The sequence below is a fragment of the Pan troglodytes genome, chromosome 11 (assembly GCF_028858775.2).
Source record: "Pan troglodytes isolate AG18354 chromosome 11, NHGRI_mPanTro3-v2.0_pri, whole genome shotgun sequence".
NCBI lineage: Eukaryota > Metazoa > Chordata > Mammalia > Primates > Hominidae > Pan > Pan troglodytes.
In genome coordinates, this window is record NC_072409.2 from 111,417,308 (window position 1) to 111,442,696 (window position 25,389).

The 25,389-nt window shown below is 42.7% G+C and overlaps 2 protein-coding genes across 3 annotated transcripts in view; one reads left to right on the forward strand and one right to left on the reverse strand.

The window, feature by feature from the left end:
- The window catches only part of SLC1A1 (solute carrier family 1 member 1), a 97,137-nt gene extending 95,773 nt beyond the window's left edge, over window positions 1-1,364 (reverse strand). The window contains exon 1 of one of the 2 annotated variants that reach the window (XM_520467.9): window positions 923-1,364. In XM_520467.9, the coding sequence (XP_520467.4) occupies window positions 923-1,013 (91 nt within the window). In that variant the 5' untranslated portion in view covers window positions 1,014-1,364. The remainder of the gene's footprint in view (window positions 1-922) is intronic. The other variant, XM_009456267.5, reaches the window with a different exon arrangement.
- Window positions 1-25,389, forward strand: part of GLIS3 (GLIS family zinc finger 3) — a 740,609-nt gene that overhangs the window by 49,435 nt on the left and 665,785 nt on the right. The window lies entirely within an intron of this gene.

Below are 25,389 nucleotides of genomic sequence, written 5' to 3' on the forward strand. Positions count from 1 at the left end.
TATGGCCCTAATCCCAAGGAAGTGCATCCCCGGGCCGGAGCTAGAAACACACAACCTTGGTAAAAAATCAGAATCTAAATAGGAATAACTCATACCTCTGAGCAATGGCTCAGACATCCACCTGGTCCAGTGATCTGTGAGGGGTGGATCACTTAAATACACCCTTGTTTAAAAACAGGCAAGGATGGCTTAAACATTATTTTAAATACAAAAACAACGTGGAGAGCAAGAAAGGCAGGAGAAGACACGGCTGAGTTCTCTTAGCTCTCTTCCCCGGTGACCTCCCGCGGGCCACAATGGCACATCCCAGAATTCAGGCACGAATCTGGCAGCTTTTCAGAACCCGGGTGCAGGCAGTCGGCGCTCGCCCCGTGGGAAGGCACCTTTCCACGCACTGCCCAGAATGAGCGGCGACAGCGTTCTCAGCCTCCCTCGCCTAAGGGTCCGGCCCATCCCGGAGGCCAGGGTGCCTCTTCCAATTCGACTGAGAACTGTAATCCACACTCAATCTCTGTCCGGGCAGCGAGGCTTGGGGGTGTGGGGTGAGGAAGGTGGCGGTGATGGGGGAGATACGGTGCGGGATTAACAAAGAAAAAAATCGAACCCTGTTTTCAAACGAGCAGAACCAAGAGCTACTTGCTTCCCTTTCTACCCCCAAGCCCCTTTGATCATTTTGGGTAGAGCAGGAACCAGCAGCTCAAGGAGCACTGAAATGGGAGTCCCAGAGGAGCTTTGTTCTTGGTGTGCAGTAATTAGAGCGCTTGGGGGAAAGCCCCCGCAGGGGGCCCGAGGCTAAGGCCGAGGGGGCATCGAGGGAGCCTGCATGGAGTGCGCCAGCGCCAAGCCCACCCTCAGCCGCACGCGGCCTGGGCGCAGAGAGCGCGTGAGGGTGCGCGCATCGCCCACCCGCCGCGCCGCTCACCTAGCACCACCGCGGCCACGGTGGACAGCAACACCCAGTTATTCTTCAGGAAGCGCTTCCACTCGCATCCTTTCCTCGCCGGTTTCCCCATGGCTCTCGCCGCTATTGTGCGCTGGGCTGGGCCGTGCGCGCGTGGGCTGGGCGACCCGGGGACTGCTGGCTGCTTGGCGGCGCGGCGAGATGCGGGTGCACAGGGGAGAGGTGAGAGCTGGCGGCTGCAGTCGCCGCCGTCACCACCGCCGTTGCCGCCGCCACCCGGGATCGCGCACCGCGCCTGCCGCCCTGCCAGCCCGGTGGTTTTGCGTGGCAGGCGCGCCCGGCTCCTCCTGCTGCCGCCGCGCTCTGCGGCGCCTGGGCCAACCAGCGAGGAAGGAGGGAGGAGCGGCAGGCCCGGGAAGGAGGGTGGGTGCGTGCGAGGGACGCCCGGGGTCCCTAGGGAGCAGGCGTGGTAGGGCGCCCAGCGCTGCGGCAGGAGCTAGGGCGGCCTCTCCGGGAACCGTGAGTCCCGCCCCACAGCCTTCCACTGGAGTCTGTCTCGCTTTCCACGCCCCACTCATGCTAGGTCTTTGGGTTAAGGGTTTTCTTCTGTCCCTAACCCAGAGAGGCGGAGCCACTGCCCTCCTTGGCGCGGACTTCATCGTGCACGTCTCCCTCTCGGTTCTCCACACCAGCTATTTCCAGTGCCGGCACCTGGAGAACGGCTGCCCTTTCAAGTCGGGGGAAGCCGATCCTGCCTTGGGTCCCTCTTGCTCCGCTACTTAGGCTGGGATGTGCCAGCAGCCGCGAAAGCCTGAAGCCTCTGGGAGGAGAGGAAGGAGTCCTGGGGCAGAACATGGCTTTGGAAACTTTCACGCGGAGCCTCCAGTGCCCCCACAGGGATTATTCTCCTCTTCGAGTCGCTGGAGGTGATTTGTCTGTGGACACTGGGTTTGGGAGTGTTCCCTGCACAAGGAGATGGTGATTTCTCTTAGAGCTTTACTTCTGCTCCTTGGGACTTGCTCTGTGACCACAGGCCCTGGAGCATGGAGGCTTGGGGCAGTAATTAGGCCTGAGAACCGGACCCGGGAGCCGTTCTGGGGAGAAAGTGGGCGGTCCATCCCCTAAGGTCCAACGGATTGGAAAGGCAAACACAGGAGAAACTAGGTTAGTGGTGCCAAATATACTTGGTGTTGCTAAGTGAATTTCTGATGCTCTTCCATTTTTCTACCCAATTTTTTCACTCTCACGTATACAATCTCTTTCCTTCCCTTTACCAAATCAGTACCTCCGCAGCTGTAAGCGGTCTTCTTATCAGCGTTCCTAAAGTTAAGTGAGCCTGGAACCCTTTTTGCTATTGTAGAATCTACTCTGATTGTGGGTAGGGAGAATTTCCCCTACTAGATTTTCTGATGACTAAATCCCCACAATTAGAGCTTCATTCCTTTGGTGTAAATTGATACAAGCATCTTTTAAGCGATAATAGATTAAGATTTATAACCCTGTAGACTTTAGTATGAATGAGTTTATCAGCTCTTTCTAGAAAGTAAACTTTGAGAGAAAGAAGGTTAGAGGGATTTTAAGGTCGTTGGGTGTCCGAGGAAGATCTGAAGAAATGTCAGAAGGGGAGCCGGGCGCGGTGGCTCATGCCTGTAATCCCAGCACTTTGGGAGTCCGAGGCGGGCGGATCACGAGGTCAGGAGATTGAGACCATCCTGGCTAACACAGTGAAACCCCGTCTCTGCTAAAAATACAAAAACGTTAGCCGGGCGTGGTGGCACGTGCCTGTAGTCGCAGCTACTTGGGAGGCTGAGGGAGGAGAGTCGCTTGAACCTGGAAGGTGGAGATTGCAGTAAGCTGAGATCAGGCCACTGTGCTCCAGCCTAGGCGACAGAGCGAGACTGTCAAAAAAAAAAAAAAAGAAAGAAAGAAAGAAGGAAGGAAATGTCAGAAGGGAAACTATCAAGAAAGGGAGAATAGTCCCAGGCGCGGTGGTCACACCTGTAATTCCAGCACTTTGGGAGGCCAAGGCCGGCGGATCACTTGAGGTCAAGAGTTCGAGACCAGCCTGGCCAACATGGGGAAATCCCGCCTACCAAAAATACAAAAATTAGCCGGGTTTAGGGCCATGCACCTGTAATCCCAGCTATTCGGGAGGCTGAGACAGGAGAATCACTTGAACCCAGGAGGTGGAGGTTGCAGTGAGCCGAGATCACGCTGCAGCACTCCTGCCTGGGCGACCGGAGGGAAACCCTGTCTCATAAAAAAAAAAAAAAAAAAAAAGAGAGCGTGCGCGCGAGAGAACAGATTTGTCCCACAGTGAAAAAACAGCTGGAAAAAACGCAAATGTCCAACATAATTGGAATGGTAAATATATTATGGAACTGCCAAGCAACAGTACCTTATGCAGCCTAAGTAAAGGAAGTTTATGAAGTTTTTAACAGCATGGGATAGCACATGTTATAAATCTGTATTTATAAATATAAAGGGAAGAAAGAAATACTAAAATTGCATATGCAATTTGATCACATGTATGTAAAATAAACATATTGGCCAGGTGCAGTGGCTCACACCCGTAATCCCAGCACTTTGGGAAGCCGAGATGGTAGGACTGCTTAAGCCCAGGAGTTTAAGACCAGCCTGGACAACATAATTAGACCTCTGTCTCTACAAAAATTCAACCAACCAACCAACCAACAAACAGACGAAATAAAACCATGTGCTTAGAAAAAAAAAACCAGAAGAAATATGCCAAAATTTTAACGATGGTCATCTTTGCCTTCTATCTTTTATATTTCCAAAGTGTCTACCATAGAGCTGGGCGTGTTGGCTCACACCTATATTCCCAGCAGTTTGGGAGGCTGAGGCAGAAGGATCACTTGAGGCTAGGAGTTCGAGACCAACTTGGGCAACTTAGTGAAATCTTGATTCTACAAAACTTAATAATAATAATAATCTGGCCATGATGGAACATGCCTGTAGTCTCTGCTACTTGGGAGGCTGAGGCAAGAGGATAGTTTGAGCCCAGGAGTTCGAGGTTGCAGGGAGCTATGATTGTACCACTGTACTCCAGCCTGGGTGACAGAGCGAGACTCTATTAAAAAAAGAAAAAAAGTGTTGACCATAAGCATACCCATGCTCATTACAGTTGTAGATAGGGCAGTATTTACAAAATAAACATTCCCGAGGGGAGAAAAAGTGGAAGCATCTGAGGAACTATGTGTACATCACAACTTTTTGGGTTGTAATAAGACAATTACACTAGGGTTCTCGGGGTAAAGTATTTAGGTTTAAATCCCAGCACCACCACTTATCAGCTTGGTGACCTTGGGCAACTTGCTTAAATTTTTTATGTCTCAGTTTCTTCATCTGTAAAATGGGGGCATTAATTATCTTTACCTCATGGAGGTATTTTAATAATTTAATATAATAATCTGTGTGAAAGGCTTAGAACACTCCCTGGCACAAAACAAATATTATCACCAATTTTACGTGGAGTCAACCTGGACAGGCATCTTTTAACACCATCTTTTAACACCTGCCTATCATTAACACACCCTGAACCACTTCAGACCCACGAGAACTCTTGCTCATTGATCATCAGGAATTGCCCATCTCTACTAAAAATACAAAAATTAGCCAGGCGTGGTGGCGGGTGCCTATAATCCGAGCTACTCGAGAGGCTGAGGCAGGAGAATCGCTTGAACCCAGTAGGTGGAGAATATGACAAAAGAAATATGTCAACATTTTAACAATGGTCTTCTTTGCCTTCTATTTTTTTGTATTTCCAAAGTGTCTACCATAGAGCCGGGAGTGTTGTCTCACACCTATATTCCCAGCACTTTGGGAGGCTGAGGCAGAAGGATCACTTGAAGCCAGGAGTTTGAGACCAACCTGGGCAACTTAGTGAAATCTTGGCTCTACAAAACTTAAAAAAATAAATAAATAACCTGGGCATGATGGCACATACCTGTAGTCCTCACTACTTGGGAGGCTGAGGCAAGAGGATGGCTTGAGCCCAGGAGTTTGAGGTTGCAGGGAGCTATGATTGCACCACTGCACTCCAGCCTGGGTGACAAGAGGCCTTACGTCACCCATTGCACTTTCACACTGGGAGGACCAAGGCCCTTGGTCCCCTGAAGGTTTGCTTCAAAATCACTGACAGGCAGATTTATTAATAGGAGAAAAGGCATACCAATGTATTGAACATATACACACAGGAGACTTCAAAATGAAGACCTAGCCTCCCAATGAGGTACAGAAGTTTATATACCATCTGGAGGTTACAGAAAGAATGGGGGCTTGAATCCTGGTAAAACAGGTTTTGGGAGGTGAAGAGAAGAGGAATTGCTGAGGGGATTACTAGGGAGAATGAATGGATCTCTGAACAGAGATTAATGTGTGAATAGTTCTCTTTGATAGTGAAAGTGTTCAGGTGTGGTTACATTCTTGGTCTTACAGGGAGGGGAAGAACAAACAATTACTTTCTTTGATGGGTCTGAATCTTACGCAGATAAAGGAACTTCCACTTCTTTGTGGGAGATGGTGGCAGGGGAAGTCAGAGAGACTTTGAGGTTTCTCCATGTCAACATGTCAAAATGCCATATTTTGGGGTATTGGATTCTGAGCCCAACAACACCTAAAGCCCCTATAGTGCATACTTGTTTTATGTTCATTTAAATTATGCATTGAAAATAGTAGAATATAAAAGATTTAAAAATTTCAATATACACAAACATTTTGAAATAATAAAAATCTCCCCGACTAAAAGCAAAAGTCGGGCCAGGTGCGGTGGCTCATGCCTGTAATCCCACCTCTTTGGGAGGCCAAGGGGGGTGGATTCCTGAGGTCAGGAGTTTGAGACCAGCCTGGCCAACATAGTGAAACGCCATCTCTGCTAAAAATACAAAAAATTAGCTGGGCATGGTGGCAGGAACCTATAATTCCAGCTACTTGGGAGGCTGAGGCAGGAGAATTGCTTGAATCTGGGGAGGCGGAGGTCGCAGTGAGCTGAGATTGTGACATTGCACTCCAGCCTGGGCAACAAGAGCGAACAAAACTCTGTCTCAAAAAAAAAAAAAAGCAGAGGCAGGAGTCTCAAAAGTAGATCACTGGTAGTGCAATCCCCTGATGGGTTCTTGCCTGCCGCACAGGTAGAGCTGATTCACTGAAACACTGGTATTGTTGTAAAGATGGAGCTTAATTAATGCAAAGCTAGTCACATGGGGAGACAGGAAGTTATTACTCAAATCAGCCTCCCTGGAAATTTGGAGGCTGGAGTTTTTAAGAATAACTTGGTAGTCAGGATTTAGGGAACAGATGCTGCTGGTTGGATGAAGATGAAATCACAGGGGTGTGGAAAGTGGTCCTTATGCAGAGTCAGTCTCTGGGGTGGGGCTACAGGACTGGTTGATTTGTGGATCTGAGTGTAGTCAGCCAGTCCTCAGAAATCCAAGTCTGAAAAACATCTCAGAAGACCAACCTTAGGGCTGAGCACGGTGGCTCACGTCTGTAATCCCAGCACTTTGGGAGGCTGAGGCGGGTGGATTAGTTGAGGTCAGGAGTTTAAGACCAGCCTGGCCAACATGGTGAAACCCTGTCTCTACTAAAAATACAAAAATTAGCTGGGCATGGTCGTGAGTGCCTGTAATCCCAGCTACTCGGGAGCCTGAGGCAGGAGAATCGCTTGAACCCGGGAGGTGGAAGTTGCAGTGAGCCGAGATCGCTCCACTGCACTCCAGCCTGGTCGACGGGAGTGAAACCCTGTCCCCCCACCACCCCCACCCCCCCAAAAAAAGGAAAAAGAAAACCAATCTTAGGTTCTACAATAATGATGATGTTATCTACAGGAGTAAATTGGAGAAGTTACAAATCTTGCGTCCTCTGGACCGATGGTTGGTTATAATTTATGCCTACAACTTAGCAGAAATCAGGCTCCATTCATAAACCTAATCTTGTGTCTTTTCATTGGTTCTACAAAGACGATTCCTGTCCTCCAATGAGGAAGGGATAGTTTTGGGAAGGGCTATTACTATCTTTACTTTAAGGTTAAACTATAACTTCCTCCTAAAGTTAGTTTGGCCTACACTGGGCACAGTGGCTCACGCCTATAATCCCAGCACTTTGGGAAGCCAAGGTGGGTGGATCACCTGAGGTCGGGAGTTCGAGCCTAGCCTGGCCAACATGGTGAAACCTGTCCCTAATAAAAATACAAAAATTAGCCAGGTGTGGTGGCAGGGCCTGTAATCCCAGCTACCCGGGAGGCTGAGGCAAGATAATTGCTTGAACTCGAGAGGCAGAGGTTAAGGTGAGCTGAGACTGAGCCACTGCACTGCAGCCTAGGCAGCAGAGCAAGACTCTGTCTCAAAAAAAAAAAAAAAAAAAAAAAATTAGCCTGGCATGGTAGCACACGCCTGTGGTCCCAGCTACTCGGGAGGCTGAGGCAGGATAATTGCTTGAACTTGGGAGGCAGAGGTTGCAGTGAGTCTTGACCATGCCACTGCATTCTAGCCTGGGCGACAGAGTGAGACTCCGTCTCAAAAAAAAAAAAAAAAAAAAAGTTAGTTTGGCTTATGCCCAGGAATGAACAAGGATAGCTTAGAGGTTAGAAGCAAAGTACAGTCAGCTATGTCAGATTTCTCTTACTGTTATAATTTTGCAAAGGCAATTTCAGTGGGCCAAGTGGATTTTAAACTATATTTATACTATTGCTACATAGAAGTTCCATTTTAGCTGGTAATAACAACAACAACAAAAAAGGCAAACACTTACAAAGCACTTATAACTTATATACCAGGCACTCTTCTAAGCACTTGGCCCAAATTAATTCACTTGGTCCTCTCAATATCTCAGTGAGGTAAGGATTATTGTTTCTTCATGAGGCTGTTGGAAGAATCAAATGAGATATGATGGCTTATCATCATTATCTTACAGCTGAGGAAACTGAAGCACAAAAAGATTCAGCTCCTTGTGTAAGTTTTCCCTGTTAGTCACAGGAGGAGAAAGGGTTGAGCCAGATGGTCTGGCTCTAGAATTTGTGCACTTAACCAACACCTCTTTTTTTTTTTTTTCCCAAAACGAAGTCTCACTCTGTTGCCCAGGCTGAAGTGCAGTGGCCTGATCTCGGCTCACTGCATCCTCCGCCTCCCAGGTTCAAGTGATTCTCCTGCCTCAGCCTCTTGAGTAGCTGGGATTACAGGCGTGCACCATCACACCCAGCTACTTTTTTTGAATTTTTAGTAGAGATGGGGTTTCACCATGTTGGTCAGGCTGGTCTCAAACTCCTGACCTCGTGATCTGCCCACCTTGGCCTCCCAAAGTGCTGAGATTACAGGCGTGAGCCACCGCACCCAGCCACCAACACCTCTTATGTAAGGAACAAATATAGAGTTGTTACAAAAAAAACTAGCCGAGTTACATGTTGTATTTTGTGCAAGGTCTTTAAGAGTCCATTCACCTGTGTCCAGCAGACACTTTGGTCTCTAATGTGCTGTGCTCAATTGGGCACTAAATACATTTTATGGGGCAGTGGTTGAACTCCTGAATCCTCTGTAACTGCTGCTTGCACCCAATTCTACAGCATTTCTCTGCCTAAAACAAAATATAGTATATGAAGCATCACTTTGGGGGGATGTCTAGTGATACTAATCTTTAACTTCGATTCTTTTTTACTTTATTGTCCTCTAATAGTCATGGACACAGATGATCTCAAATTGAACAAAAGTTGAGAGGCATTTCCCTTGCAAGCTCTACTTGAAAGAACTTGGCCACTCAGCTCCTGGAAGAAAAAGTTCTTTCTCCAAGCCAAATTGAAAGAATTGTTAGAATGTTTTTTTCCTTCCAATAAATGTTAGCTTCTCTCTTTTTTTCCCTAAGTCCTTCAAATTCCACCATCCGAATAAACCTTTGGCTAGTTTTTATTAATTACATTTTGCTAGTATGCTGTTGCTGCTTTTTAAAGACTTAAGTGATTCTGGTATTTCCTTTGTTGTTATTTTTTTCCCTTTTTAAAAAATAGTTGACTCATGGTCTCTCCTGTTAGTTACTAAAGGAAGGAGACTTTGACTTTGCCACAAAAAGTTACATCAGCAGACCATATATTAATTAGGATACAAATGAAAAAGGCATTCAGAAACAAAAAGTAAGACATCAGCTTCTGAGTATCTCTAGAAATAGTTGCCTGGTTGTATTCTATCATCATAAAACATTTGTGGTTGATTGCTTTGTCCTCATGCGGTGGCAAGGGAAGAGGAGGTCATGGAGTACCAGAGTCTCCTTCAGCATCTCAGCTGCACAGATTTTCATGACCCATGGGTGGGGAGAAAGATGGTGTCAGCGCAGCTAGACACACTTTTTAACAGTCTCTTCCTCTTCCAATCTCAGTCTAGATAGAACTTATCTTGGAACTATAAATTGAAGAAGAAAAGAACTGTAACTCATTAAACTTTCATGACAATTCTCCAAGTAATATTTTATAAAGATACTATGGCTGGAAAGAACTTATCTATTAGTTATATGACCTTGAACTCTTGGCTTCGATAGAATTTTACCTCATGGGCTTTATTGCTCACTCTGACAAATTGAAGAAAAATTCCATTTCATTTTAGGATATGAAAAAAAAGTTCTCTGTCTGCCTCACACAAGCTGTATGTCCTTGACCAAGTAATTTAAACTTTCTGAAACTCAATTTTCTTATCTGAAGATACCATTTAAATTAATAAATGCAAATAGTCAATACATATTTAAAACATGAAAAAATCTTCAATCTCACTAGAACTAAATACAAGTTTAAACCAATATTTACCAGCTAGGTAAAGATATTTTGACATAAATTTTTTAAAATTTACAGTTGCAAAATTTATACTTTTAACATTATAAATTGTAAACTTAGAGAAGGTATGGAGAAATGGGCAGTGTTACACCCGGCTGGTAGACCCAGACAATGCTGTGACTTTTCTGAGGACAGTTAGGCAATTAGTAACATCAGTCATAAGTGCATGTATTCTCTAACTCAAACACTCTACCTCTAGAAACTTATAACGAAAAAAATACCCAAAGATATGCACAAGGGCTCTTCACCCCAGTTCAGCTGGAAACAACTTAACTGTCTTGTAAAGTGAACTGGCTAAAGATTAAGTGTGTAAAAGTACACTAGATAATGAGACATCATTTAGAGATTGAAAAGCATATTGTAGCTTTGACCTGAATTACATGGGAATTACATGGGGAAATGAATTACATTGGAAAACGGTACACACACACACACACACACACTTATGTTTTTAATTAATTAATTAATTTTTTGATGGAGTCTTGCTCTGTTGCCCAGGCTGGAGTGTAATGGTGCAAGGCTCACTGCAACATACACCTCCCAGGTTCAAGCGATTCCCCTGACTCAGCCTCCTGAGTAGCTGGGATTACAGGCACACACCACCATACCCGGCTAATTTTTATATTTTTAGTAGAGACAGGGTTTCACCATGTTGGCCAGGCTGGTCTTGAACTCCCGACCCCAGGTGATCCGCCTGCCTCGGCCTCCCAAAGTACTGGGATTACAGGCATGAGCCACCACATCTGGCCTAATTATGTTTTTAAATGCAAAAGTAAGTTATAAAACAGTAGATGGGGCTGAGTGAGGTGGCTTATGCCTGTAATCCCAGCACTTTGGGAGGCCCACTTGGGAGGATCAATTGAGCCCAGGAGTTTGAGACCAGACTGAGCAACATGGAAAAACCCTGTCTCTACAAAAAATACAAAAAATTAGCCAGGTGTGGTGGTGCTTGCCCATGGCCCCAGCTACTCTGGAGGCTGAGGTGGGAGGACCACTTGAACCCCAGAGGTCCAGACCTCCAGTAAGCTGAGATCAAGCTACTGCACTCTAGCCTCAGCAACAGAGCAATACCTGTCTCAGGAAAAAAAACCAGTAGGTGGAGGTTTTTTTTTTTTCAATGAAGGTGTAGTAATTTATCACTTGTATACTTGAAAATATAAAACTTACAATATGCATTCTACAATTCCAATTAAACGTATGTGTGTGTAAGAGTAATATTAAAATTATTAATGTGCTTTTTTTTCTTTTTGCCTTTCTGAGCACATGCTTTTTGCCCCGGTAGGCCAAGGCGTTCATATGCTGAGGATATTATGATTTGTTACAGAGGAATTTTGAAAATGTGGTAACATTCCACTTCTGTATGATATATAGCATTAGGTAGCAGGAAAGAGGATTATTGAGAAAGAATATGCCATATTCCTTCATTTCTTCATTAGAATATCTAAAGCTTGGCTGGGCATGGTGGCCCATGCCTATAATCCTAGCACTTTGCGAGGCCATAAAGGGAGGATCACTTGAACCTGGACTTCAAGACCAGCCTGAAAAACATAATGAGACACGGACTCTACAAAAAATAAAGTTAGACAGGTGTGATGGCACATGCCTGTAGGCCCAGCTGCTTGGGAGGCTGAGGTGGGAGGGTTATTTGAACTTGGGTAGTCTAGACTGCAGTGAGCTGTGATTATGCCACTGCAGTCCAGCCTGGGCAGCACAGTGAGACTTCATCTCAAAAAAAAAAAAAAAAAAAAAAAAAAAAAGCCCAACCTGGAAAACTTGTCTCACAGAATTCTTCTGTAGAGTAAGAAAGACACCTCTCCACCTATAACATCTGTCACTCTATCACAGCAGGAGGTGAAAACCTAGGGAATCAGAAGAAAATATTTTCTGGTCAAGGCCAGGCGCCGTGGCTCACGCCTATAATCCCAGCACTCAGCACTTTGGGAGGCCAAGGTGGGCGGATCACTGAGGTCGGGAGTTCAAGACCGGCCTGGCTAACATGGTGAAAACCCGTCTCTACTGAAAATACAAAAAAAAAAAAGAAGAAAATATTTTCTGGTCAAGAGAATGATGGGAAGAAGGAAGGGAGAGAGGAGAAGCGATGGTGGTCCTGTTTTCTCTCTCTAAGCTTCATCCAGGAAGGAGTGTATGTTAGAAAAAGGAGGGTAGCAGCTCTGTCTCCCACTCCCCAGATAGGGGTCCGCCTCCCAGGTTGCCCCTTCCTAACCTGGGGTGCAGCCACAACCACACCAACACCAACACAGCAAGGCAGTGTGGCCAGGTGGAGAGATACTCTGAGATTTCATTTCCTAACCACCCTTGGTAACTGGAGGCAGGGGTGCTGACTTGAGAGCCACAGTATGGTCATGGGCTGGGTGAGTGACCCTCCTTAGAGTCTAGGGAACCTCTGTGAACTGGCCCAATGTACAGACTTGCATATTTGTTACTAGCAGTAGCTGAAGTGAGGTGTAGGCCTTGAAGTGAGGTGTAGGTAAGTGCCCTGAGCCCTAATTGAGCCCAAAGACAGGAAAGAATACATCTTCACAGCTGTAGATTTTATCCACAAAGGCCCACAGGAAATGTTGCAAGCAGGGACATGAAGGACAATGCTCTGGACACCAGGATCTAAATAAGTCCACACATGACATTTGGTTAAGTTGTAAAGTATCTTTTATTCTACAATCTCTCTTATTTATTTGTTAAAGGGACTAGGTTGAGGCCTGGTGCAGTGGCTCATGCCTATAATCCCAGCACTCTAGGAGGCTGAGGCAGGTGGATTGCTCAAGCCCAGTAGTTTGACACCAGTCTAGACAAAATGGTGAAATCCTGTCTTTACAAAAAATAATAAAAAATTCTGCAGGAACATTGAAAAATATATATATTTAAAAAAATAAAGGTACTTGGTCGTTTGTCTTACAAAATTCCCCACATTCTGGATTTGGCTAATTCCTTCTTCATAGTGGAAATTAATTTTTTCTCTATCCCCAATATTTCCTATAAGTTGGTAGTTAGATGTAGAGGTTTGCTATTTCATAATGCTAAGATTGAACAGTGGATTGTGATGTCAGCCTGATTCAACTGCAATAAATTCACCATCAACCCTTCACATATGGTTTTAGCATCTATTGGTGATGGTGAAGACCTTTAAAAAATTCATTCTAATTCTAACATTTCTTCTGCATATATTTTCTGGAATCAACTATTTGGTTACCCTAAATAGATTTTATACAGAAAAGGCAGGATAAATGCTTAATTTCTTTCCCTTGGTTGGTTTTCTCAAGAATGAATTAGTGCACTTGCAACTTCCAAAGGTGACTACTGACGTTTTTTTTTTTTAGATGGAATCTCTGTCGCCCAGGCTGGAGTGCAGTGGCACACTCTAAGCTCACTGCAGCCTCCACCTCCTGGGTTCAAGCGATTCCCGTGCCTCAGCCTCCAGAGTAGCTGGGATTATAGGCGCCGGCCACCACGCCGAACTAATTTTTGTATTTTTAGTAGAGAGGGGGTTTCACCATGTTGGCCAGACTGGTTTCAAACTCCTGACCTCAAGTGATCTCCCGCCTTGGCCTCCCAAATTGCTGGGATTACATACAGGTCTGAGCCACTGCGCCGGGGCTTTTTATTTTTAAAGTATTAGTACGAACACTTGGATTTATATGTGTTTTGGATAGATTTATGTGTTCCAATCAGTTACAATCATGATCCTTTCCCACGCTCAAATCATCCCATCTTTGGCCAATGGGAGCCCCTTCATTCTGGCATCCGTGTTTTTTAAACAACCACTTGTCTTCAATAGTGTCTTTGTTTTCTGACTCAGCAAGATGTCCCAAGACCATCTTGTATATTTTTTGCCCTGAAACTGGAATCAGTTATTTCTCTAAAGCGTTCAGTTCCGGTTCATGGGAAACAGTATTCAGGAGCTACAGTCTTGGTAATCGTGGCTCATTGCTACATTGTTTCTGGGCCTTTTCAGTGGACAAGGCTTAGAAATATGTATTTCATAGCAAGAGACAAATGATAAGTTCGTATTGTTGTTTTCAATTTCACTTTTTATTATGGTATAATATACATAATGAATTTTTCCATTTTAATTTTACCATGTTTTTAAGTGTACAGTTTAGTGGCATTAAGTACATTCATATTATTCTGCAGCCGTCACCACTATCCATCTCCAGAACATTTTTATCTTCCTAGACTGAAACTCTGAACCCATTAAACACTAACCTCTAGCCAGGAGTGGTGGCTCATGCCTGTAATCCCAGCACTTTGGGAGGCCCAGGCAGGAGGATCGCTTGAGCTCAGGAGTTCAAAACCAGCTTGGGCAACATAGGGAGACCTTATCTCTACAAAAAATACAAAAATTAGCTGGGTGTGGTGGTGCACATCTGCAGTCCCAGCTACTCCAGAGACCGAGGCGGGAGGATCACTTGAGCCTGGGAGGTTGAGGCTGCAGTGAGCCGTGATCACGCCATTGCATTACAACCTGGGTGACAAAGAGAGACCCCTATCTCAAAAAAAACCCAGCCCCCCCAAAACACACTAATGTCCTATTCCCCACCTCCCACCCCCACCCCACTCTAACTCACAGCAAACACCATCCTACTTCTGTATCTATGAATATTTGTTCTTTTGTGAGTGGCTTATTTCACTCAGCATGATGTCATTTAGGTTCACACATGTTGAAACTCGTGTCAGAATTTCCTTCCTTTGTAAGGGTGAATAAGATTGCATTGTATGTATTTACCACATTTTTCTTTATCCATCCATTGGTCGATGGACACTTGGGTTGCTTCCGCCTTTTGGTTATTGTGAATAATAATACTGTGAATATGGACCTACAAATATTTGTTTGAGTCCCTGCTTTAAATTATTTCGGGCATATACCCGGAAGCATAGTTACTGGAACATATAGTAATTCTATATTTAATTTTTTGAGGAACTGCCATACTGTTTTCCATAGCAGGTGTACCATCTTACATCCCTCCAGCAATGAACAAGGGTTCCAATCTCTCCACATCCTCACCAATATTTGTTATTATATTTTCTAGTTTTTAAAATTCTGTCTAAAAACAGCTATTCTAACAGAGATGAATCAATTCAAATTTAAGCTTTTAGGATTGTGGCTACACTTTAGAAATTTTTATTCTTATTTCTTTTCTCTTTTCCTTGAAAATCTTGGTTCTTAAAAACATTAATTCAAGTACTTATTTCCTAATACTATAATGTACACATAATAGTTAAAAAAAAAACAAGACCCATATTATTTCTAATAATAAGACCACTGGGCCGGGCATGGTGGCTCACGCCTGTAATCCCAGCAATTAGGGAGGCTGAGGTGAGCGGATCATCTGAGGTCAGGAGTTCGAGACCAGCCTGGCTAACATGGTGAAACCCCATCCTTACTAAAAATGCAAAAATTACCTGGGCATGGTGGCAGGCACCTGTAATCCCGGCTACTTGGGAGGCTGAGGCAGGAGGATCGCTTGAACCCAGGAGGCGGAGGTTGCAGTGAGCTGAGATCCTGCCATTGCACTCCAGCCTGGGTGACAAGAGGGAAACTCTGTCTCAAAACAAAAACAAAAACAAAAAAACCCCACTGAATTCAGTTTAAGATTTCTCTGTGGTTCTCATGGTCCCCAGAGATACACCAGTAGAGATATATAATCAAATTACTATATTTAAAAGATACTGTAAAGAATTATTTTCCCTGTGTAATTCCATCAATTTGATATACAGTTATGATTATATTCATTGTATGAATATGATTTTGTTCATCAGTGGATTACATTCATCCCTTTGTTTTCAAATGTCAGAAACTGGTTTTTAAGAATTTAATAATTTTTAGATTATTTAAAACATTTACATAGTTCACTCAAAACTATAAAACAATACAATCAGGCCAGGCATGGTGGCTCACATCTGTAATTCCAGCAATTTGGGAGGCTGAGGAGAGAGTATCACTTGAGCCCAGGAGTTTGAGACCAGGCTGGCTAACATAGCAAGACCCCATCTCTATTTCAAAAAAATAAAACAGACAAACAAGAAACTGGCACAATCAGATAATTCTCACATTAATATCCAACGACTCTCTTCTTCTACTACCCTCCCTCCCACTGTAGGTAGCGACTAATTATCTATTAGTGTTTGGTTTATTCTTCAGTTGCCTCTTTTCAGAAAATATAAACACACATTTATATTCATATTCCCCTCCCTTGTACACAAAATGGCAGCTTACAAGCCCTGTTCTGTGCCTCCTTTTTTCACTGAAGAATATATCCTTGTGCTTACTCAATATCATAATACTGAAATCTTCCTCATTCTTTTTCTACTTAATATTCCTCTGTGTAGGTTTATTATAAAGAAATCTTCCTGATTCCTTTGCACTGCTGCAGAATACTACACTGTGTGGGTGCATCCATAGTTTATTTAACAAGTTCACAAGTGATAGAAATCTGGTTTGTTTCCAGTATTTTGCTGTTACAAATAATACCTCAAAGAATAGCATAGACCTCACTCAAGAATGCTCTGGTAAACGTTTGCCAACAAGCTCTCTGGAAAAATTAAACGAAATGAAAAAACAACCCTGATTGAGCACCTTTTCATAATATTTAATGGGCATTTGGATAGCTCCTCTTCTGTGAAGCATCTGTTCAGCCTCTTCTTACTTTACTATGAGGTTGTCCATCTTATTCTTTCCTCTATGTGAGCCCTTTTCTGGACATATGTATTTCAAATACCCTTTCTCATTATTCACTGTCTTAGTGATTTCTTCTGAATTTGAAAATTTTGGCCAGGTGCGGTGGCTCACGCCTGTAATCCCAGCTACTCAGGAGGCTGAGGAAGGAGTATCACTTGAACCCAGGAGGCAGAGGTTGCAGTGAGCCGAGATCATGCCACTGCACTCTAGCCTGGTCGACAGAGCAAGATTCCGTCTCAAAAAAAAAAAAAAAAAAATTAACATAGTCCAATTTATGAAAAGTTTCCTTTAAGTTTGGAGCAGAGTTCTGTTTAAGAAATATTTGCAAGCCTGGGCGACATAGGGAGCCCCCGTCTCTGTAAAAACTTGTTTTAAAAAATCAGCTGGGTGTGGTGGCAGGTGCGTGTAGTCCCAGCTACTCCAGAGGCTGATGTGGGAGGATCACTTGAGACTGGGAGGTTGAGGCTGCAGTGAGCCATGTTCATGCCACTGCACTCCAGCCTGGGTGACAGAACAAGACCCCATCTCAAAAAAAAAAAAATTGCTTTGGACTTCACATTAAAAGTAAAAAAAGAAAAAATAAATAAATAAATATTTGCTTACTCCAAAGGTATGAAGATATTATATGTTTTGTTCTAGAAGCTTTATTATTTTGCTTCTTTCATTTCAATCTAAAATCTATCTGGAATTCATTATTTTGTGTGATATGGATGAAGATTCATTTTTTTCCCTATGGATATCCAATTAATCCAGGAGCATTTATTGAAAAGATCATCCTGTCTCCTCTGCATTGCAACATGACTTTGGTATATGTATATGTGTGCGTCTGTTTCTGAACTTTCTGTTTGTGTGCCTGCGTCTAGGGTTTTTGTTGTTGTTTTGTTTGTTTGTTTTTGTAGAGATGGGGTTTCACCATATTGCCCAGGCTAGTCTTGAACTTCTGAGCTCAAGCAATCTGCCCACCTTGAACTTTCTATTTTGTTTTATTGATCTATTTGTCTATCTTTCCACTAATTCTCTCTGCCTTGATTATTGTAGCTTTATATGTAGCTTTGATATTTGATATTGTAAATCTTCGAACATTTTTTAAAGATTGTCTTGCTTATTAATCATCCTTTGAATTTCCATATAAAATTTAGATAGCTTACAGATGTACACAGAAACACTTTCTGAAATTTTGTTTGGGAGTGACTTGCATTTATAGATAGCTTTAGGGGGGAACTGACATCTTTACAATATACCAGGTTCATGAATTTTGAGCCTTCTAATACATGAAGCTGGTCTATTTTTGCATTTATTTAGGTCTTTTTTAGTTTTTTGAAATAATATTTTGCAGTTTTCTACATACAGGTCTTGTGCATCTTCATTAGGTTTTTCTCTCAGTATCTAAGGTGTTTTGATATTATTGTAAATAGCATCTTTAAAAATTTTTATTTATTTATTTTTATTTAACTTTTAAGTTGAGGGGTGCATGTGCAGGTTGGTTATGTAGGTAAACTCATGTCACAGGGGTTTGTTGTATAGATTATTTTGTAACCCTGGTATTAAGCTTAGTTATTTTTCCTGATCCTCTCCCTCCTCCCACCCTCCACTCTCTGATAAGCCCCAGTGTGTGCTGCTCCCTCTATGCGTCCATGTGTTCTCATCATTTAGCTCCCACTTGTAAGTGAGAACATGTGGTATTTGGTTTTCTGTTCCTGCAGTAGTTTGCTAAGGATAGTGGCCTCCAGCTCCATCCATGTTCCTGCAAAGGAGGACATGATCCTTTTTTTTTTTTTGGGGATGGAGTCTCGCCCTGTCGCCCAGGCTGGAGTGCAATGGCATGATCTTGGCTCACTGCAACCTCTGCCTCCCAGGTTCAAATGATTCTCCTGCCTCAGCCTCCTGAGTAGCTGGGATTCCAGGCGCCCACCATCATGCTCAGCTATTTTTTGTATTTTTAGTAGAGACAAGGTTTCACCATGTTGGTCAGGCTGATCTCATTCTTTCTATGGCTGCATAGTATTCCATTCCATGGTGTATATGTATCACATTATCTTTATTCAGTCTATCATTGATGGCCATTTAGGTTGATTCCATGTCTTGGCTATTGTGAATAGTGCTGCAATAACTGGCAAGGTTGCAGAGAAAAAGAAATGCGTATACACTGCTGGTGGGAGTGTGAATTATTTCAACCATTGTGGAAAGCAGTGTGGTGATTCCTGAAAGATCTAAAAACAGAACTACCGTTAGACTCAGCAATCCCATTACTGGATATATACCCAAAGGAATGTAAACAGTATTTTTTAAAAATGTTTTTCAAGTGTTTGTTAATGATACCTAGAAATATAGTTGTTTTTTAAAATAATTATCTTTGTATCTGCAATCTTGCTAAGTTCATTTAATATCAAAAATTATATATCATTTCTGATTTTTTATATATATATAACATGTTATCTGTAAATAACAACAATTTTAGTTCTTTTTTAATTATACTTTAAGTTCTAGGGTACATGTGCACAACGTGCAGGTTTGTTACATATGTATACATGTGCCATGTTGGTGTGCTGCACCCATTAACTCGTCATTTACATTAGGTATATCTCCTAATGTTATCCCTCCCCCCACCCCCCACCCAATGACAGGCCCCCCTGTGTGATGTTCCCCACCCTGTGTCCAAGTGTTCTCATTGTTCAATTCCCACTTATGAGTGAGAATATGCAGTGTTTGGTTTTCTGTCCTTGTGATAGTTTGCTCAGAATGATGGTTTCCAGCTTTATCCATGTCCCTACAAAGGACGTGAATTCATCCTTTTTTATGGCTGTATAGTATTCCATGATGTATATGTGCCACATTTTCTTAATTCAGTCTATCATTGATGGATATTTGGATTGGTTCCAAGTCTTTGCTATTGTGAATAGTGCCACAATAAACATATGTGTGCATGTGTCTTTATAGTAGCATGATTTATAATCCTTTGGGTATGTACCCAGTAATGGGATGGCTGGGTCAAATGGTATTTCTAGGTCTAGATCCTTGAGGAATCGCCACACTGTCTTCCACAATGGATGAACTAGTTTACAGTCCCACCAACAGTGTAAAAGCATTTCTATTTCTCCACATCCTCTCCAGTACCTGTTGTTTCCTGACTTTTTAATGACTGCCATTCTAACTGGTGTGAGATGGTATCTCATTGTGGTTTTGATGTGCATTTCTCTGATGACCAGTGATGATGAGCATTTTTTCATGTGTCTATTGGCTGCATGAATGTCTTCTTTTGAAAAGTGTCTGTTCATATCCTTTGCCCACTTTTTGATGGGGTTGTTTGTTTTTTACTTGTAGATTTTTTTAAGTTATTTGTAGATTCTGGATATTAGCCCTCTGTCAGATGGGTAGATTGCAAAAATTTTCTCCCACTCTGTAGGTTGCCTGTTCTCTCTGATGGTAGTTTCTTTTGCTGTGCAGAAGCTCTTTAGTTTAATGAGATCCCATTTTGTCAATTTTGTCTTTTGTTGCCATTGCTTTTGGTGTTTTAGACATGAAGTCCTTGCCCATGCCGATGGCTTGAATGGTATTGCCTAGGTTTTCTTCTAGGGTTTTTATGGTTTTAGATCTAAATTTAAGTCTTTAATCCATCTTGAATTAATTTTTGTATAAGGTGTAAGGAAGGGATCCAGTTTCAGCTTTCTATATACGGCTAGCCAGTTTTCCCAGCACCATTTATTAAATAGGGAATCCTTTCCCTATTGCTTGTTTTTGTCAGGTTTGTCAAATATCAGATGGTTGTAGATGTGTGGTATTATTTCTGAGGGCTCTGTTCTGTTCCATTGATCTATATCTCTGTTTTGGTACCAGTACCATGCTGTTTTGGTTGCTGTAGTCTGGCAGTATATTTTGAAGTTACATAACGTGATGCCTCCAGCTTTGTTCTTTTGGCTTAGGATTGTCTTGGCAATGCGGGCTCTTTTTTGGTTCCATATGAACTTTAAAGTAGTTTTTTCCAATTCTGTGAAGAAAGTCATTGGTAGCTTGATGGGGATGGCATTGAATCTATAAATGACCTTGGGTAGTGTGGCCATTTTCACAATATTGATTCTTCCTATCCATGAGCATGGAACATTCTTCTATTTGTTTTTGTCCTCTTTTATTTCATTGAGCAGTGGTTTGTAGTTCTCCTTGAAGAGGTCCTTCACATCCCTTGTAAGTTGGATTCCTAGGTATTTTATTCTCTTTGAAGCAATTGTGAATGGGAGTTCACTCATGATTTGGCTCTCTGTCTGTTATTGGTGTATAAGAATGCTTGTGATTTTTGCACATTGATTTTTGTATCCTGAGACTTTGCTGAAGTTGCTCATCAGCTTAAGGAGATTTTGGGCTGAGACAATGGGGTTTTCTAGATATACAATCATGTCATCTGCAAACAGGGACAATTTGACTTCCTCTTTTCCTAATTGAATACCCTTTATTTCCTTCTCCTGCCTAATTGCCCTGGCCAGAACTTCCAACACTATGTTGAATAGGAGTGGTGAGAGAGGGCATGCCTGTCTTGTGCCAGTTTTCAAAGGGAATGCTTCCAGTTTTTGTCCATTCAGTATGATATTGGCTGTGGGTTTGTCATAGATAGCTCTTATTATTTTGAGATACGTCCCATCAATGCCTAGTTTATTGAGAGTTTTTAGCATGAAGGTTGTTGAATTTTGTCAAAGGCCTTTTCTGCATCTATTGAGATAATCATGTGGCTTTTGTCTTTGGTTCTGTTAATATGCTGGATTACATTTATTGGTTTGCATATGTTTAACCAGCCTTGCATCCTAGGGATGAAGCCAACTTGATCGTGGTGGATATGCTTTTTGATGTGCTGCTGTATTCGGTTTGCCAGTATTTTATTGAGGATTTTTGCATTGATGTTCATCAGGGATATTGGTCTAAAATTATCTTTCTTTGTTTTGTCTCTGCCAGGCTTTGCAATCAGGATGATGCTGGCCTCATAAAATGAGTTAGGGAGGATTCCTCTTTTTCTATTGATTGGAATAGTTTCAGAAGTAATGGTACTAGCTCCTCTTTGTACCTCTGGTAGAATTCGGCTGTGAATCCATCTGGTCCTGGACTGTTTTTGGTTGGTGGTTTATTAATTATTGCCTCAATTTCAGAGCCTGTTATTGGTGTATTCAGAGATTCAACTTCTTCCTGGTTTAGTCTTGGGAGGGTGTATGTGTCCAGAAATTTATCCATTTCTTCTAGATTTTCTATTCTCTGATGGTAGTTTGTATTTCTGTGGGATTAGTGGTGATATATCCTTTATCATTTTCTATAGCCTCTATTTGATTCTTCTCTCTTTTCTTTATTAGCCTTGCTAGTGATCTATCAATTTTGTTGATCTTCTCAAAAAACTGCTCCTAGATTCATTGATTTTTTGAAGGGATTTTGTGTCTCTATCTCCTTCAATTCTGCTCTGATCTTAGTTATTTCTTGCCTTCTGCTAGCTTTTGAATGTGTTTGGTCTTGCCTCTCTAGTTCTTTTAATTGTGATGTTAGGTTGTTGATTTTAGATCTTTTCTGCTTTCTCTTGTGGGCATTTAGTGCTATAAATTTCCCTCTAACACTGCTTTAAATGTGTCTCAGAGATTCTGGTGTGTTGTGTCTTTGTTATGTTTGGTTTCAAAGAACATCTTTATTTCTGCCTTCATTTCGTTATGTACCCAGTAGTCATTCAGTAGCATGTTGTTCAGTTTCCAGGTAGTTGAGCGGTTTTGAGTGAGTTTCTTAATCCTGAGTTCTAGTTTGATTGCGCTGTGGTCTGAGAGACAGTTTGTTATAATTTCTGTTCTTTTACATTTGCTGAGGAGAGCTTTACTTCCAAGTATGTGGTCAATTTTGGAATAGGTGTTGTGTGGTGCTGAAAAGAATGTATATTCTGTTGATTTGGGGAGGAGAGTTCTGTAGATGTCTATTAGGTCCGCTTGGTGCAGAGCTGAGTTCAATTCCTGGATATCCTTGTTAACTTTCTGTCTCGTTGATCTGTCTAATGTTGACAGTGGGGTGTTAAAGTCTCCCATTATTATTGTGTAGGAGTCTAAGTCTCTTTCTAGGTCTCTAAGGACTTGCTTAATGAATCTGGGTGCTCCCATATTGGGTGCATATATATTTAGGATAGTTAGCTCTTCTTGTTGAATTGATCCCTTTACCGTTATGTAATGGCCTTTTTTGTCTCGTTTGATCTTTGTTGGTTTAGAGTCTATTTTATCAGAGACTAGGATTGCAACCCCTGCCTTTTTTGCTTTCCATTTGTTTGGTAGATCTTCCTCCATCCCTTTATTTTGAGCCTATGTGTGTCTCTGCAGGTGAGATGAGTCTCCTGAATACAGCACACTGATAGGTCTTGACTCTTTATCCAGTTTGCCAGTCTGTGTCTTTTAATTGGAGCATTTAGCCCATTTACATTTAAGGTTAATATTGTTATGTGTGAATTTGATCCTGTCATTATGATGTTAGCTGGTTATTTTGCTCATTATTTGATGCAGTTTCTTCCTAGCATTAGTGGTCTTTGCAAATTGGCATGTTTTTGCAGTGGCTGGTACCAGTTGTTCCTTTCCATGTTTAGTGCTTCCTTCAGGAGCTCTTGTAAGGCAGGCCTGGTGGTGACAAAATCTTTCAGCATTTGCTTTTCTGTAAAGTATTTTATTTCTCCTTCACTTATGAAGTTTAGTTTGGCTGGATATGAAATTCTGGGTTGAAAATTCTTTTCTTTAAGAATGTTGAATATTGGCCCCCACTGTCTTCTGGCTTGTAGAGTTTCTGACAAGAGATCTGCTGTTAGTCTGATGGACTTCCCTTTTTGGGTAACCCGACCTTACTCTCTGGCTGCCCTTAACATTTTTTCCTTCATTTTAACCTTGGTGAATCTGACAATTATGTGTCTTGGAGTTGCTCTTCTCAAGGAGTGTCTTTGTGGCATTCTCTGTATTTCCTGAATTTGAAAGTTGGTCAGCCTTGCTAGGTTGGGGAAATTCTCCTGGATAATATCCTGCAGAGTGTTTTCCAACTTGGTTCCACTCTGCCCGTCACTTTCAGGTACACCAATCAGACATTTGGTCTTTTCACATAGTCCCATATTTCTTGGAGGCTTTGTTCATTTCTTTTTACTCTTTTTTCTCTAAACTTCTCTTCTCACTTCATTTCATTAATTTGATCTTCAATCACTGATAACCTTTCTTCCACTTGATTGAATCGACTAGTGAAGCTTGCGTAGTTCTCATGCCATGGTTTTCAGCTCCATCAGGTCATTTAAGGATTTCTCTAGACTGTTTATTCTAGTTAGCCATTCGTCTAATCTTTTTTCAAGGTTTTTAGCTTCTTTGTGTTGGGTTCGATCATCCTCCTTTAGCTCGGAGAAGTTTGTTATTACCGATCGTCTGAAACCTTCTTCTCTCAACTCGTCAGAGTCATTCTCCATCCAGCTTTGTTCCATTGCTGGCGAGGAGCTGTGTTCCTTTGGGGGTGAAGAGGCACTCTGATTTTTAGAATTTTCAGCTTTTCTGTTCTGGTTTCTCCCCATCTTTGTGGTTTTATCTACCTTTGGTCTTCGATGATGGTGATGTACAGATGCGGTTTTGGTGTGGATGTCCTTTCTGTTTGTTAGTTTTCCTTCTAACAGTCAGGTCCCTCAGCTGCAGATCCTTTGGAGTTTGCTGGAGGTCCACTGCAGACCCTGTTTGCCTGGGTATCACCAGCGGAGGCTGCGGAACAGCAAATATTGCAGAATGGCAAATGTTGTTGCCTGATCTTTCCTCTGGAAGCTTCATCTCTGAGGGGCCTGTGGCTGTATGAGGTATCAGTGGCCACCTACTGGGAGGTGTCTCCTAGTTATACTACTCGGGGGTCAGGGACTCACTTGAGGAGGCAGTCTGTCTGTTCTCAGATCTCAAACTCCATGCTGGGAGAACCACCACTCTCTTCAAAGCTGTCAGACAGGGACGTTTAAGTCTGCAGAAGTTTTTGCTACCTTTTGTTCAGCTATTCCCTGCCCCCAGGGGTGGAGTCTACAGAGGCAGGCAGGCCTCCTTGAGCTGTGGTGGGCTCCACCCATTTTGAGCTTCCTGTCCACTTTGTTTACCTGCTCAAGCGTCAGCAATGGCAGATGCCCCTCCCCCAGCCTCGCTGCCACCTTGCAGTTCAATCTCAAACTGCTGTGCTAGCAGTGAGTGAGGCTCCGTGGGCATGGGACCCTCCGAGCCAGGTGCGGGATATAATCTTCTGGTGTGCCATTTGCTAAGACTGTTGGAAAAACGCAGTATTAGGATGGGAGTGTTCCAATTTTCCAGGTACCATCTGTCACGGCTTCCCTTGGCTAGGAAAGGGAATACCCCGACCCCTTGCACTTCCTGGGTGAGGCGAATGCCCTGCACTGCTTCAGCTCACACTCCGTGGGCTGCACCCACTGTCTGACAAGCCCCAGTGAGATGAACCCTGTACCTCAGTTGGAAATGCAGAAATCACCCATCTTCTGCGTCGCTCACGCTGGGAGCTGTATTCTGGAACTGTTCCTATTCAGCCATCTTGGAACCTCCCCCTCGTTCTCTCTATTAATTGGGTTTTGCCTGATACACCAACCTGCATTCCCAGGATAAACCCCATTGGTTATGATGTATTATCCTTTATATATATTGTTAGGTTAAATTTGCTAACATTTAAAAAAATTTTATATCTATGTTATGAGGGCTAATGTTCTGTTATCTTACTTTCTTGTGATGTCTTTGTCTCGTTTTGGATTAAGAGTAATACTGGCCTCATAAAATGATTTGATGTTTCTTCCTTCTCTATTTTCTGAAAAAGTGTGTGTAGGATTATAACCTTAAAATGTTGGGTAGAATTCATCAGTGAAGCCATCTGGGCCTGGAGTTTCTTTGTGGAAAGCTGTCAACTATGAATTTAATTTCTTTTATTGGTATTGGGCAGTTCGAGTTTTCTATTTCTTCTCAGGTCAATTTC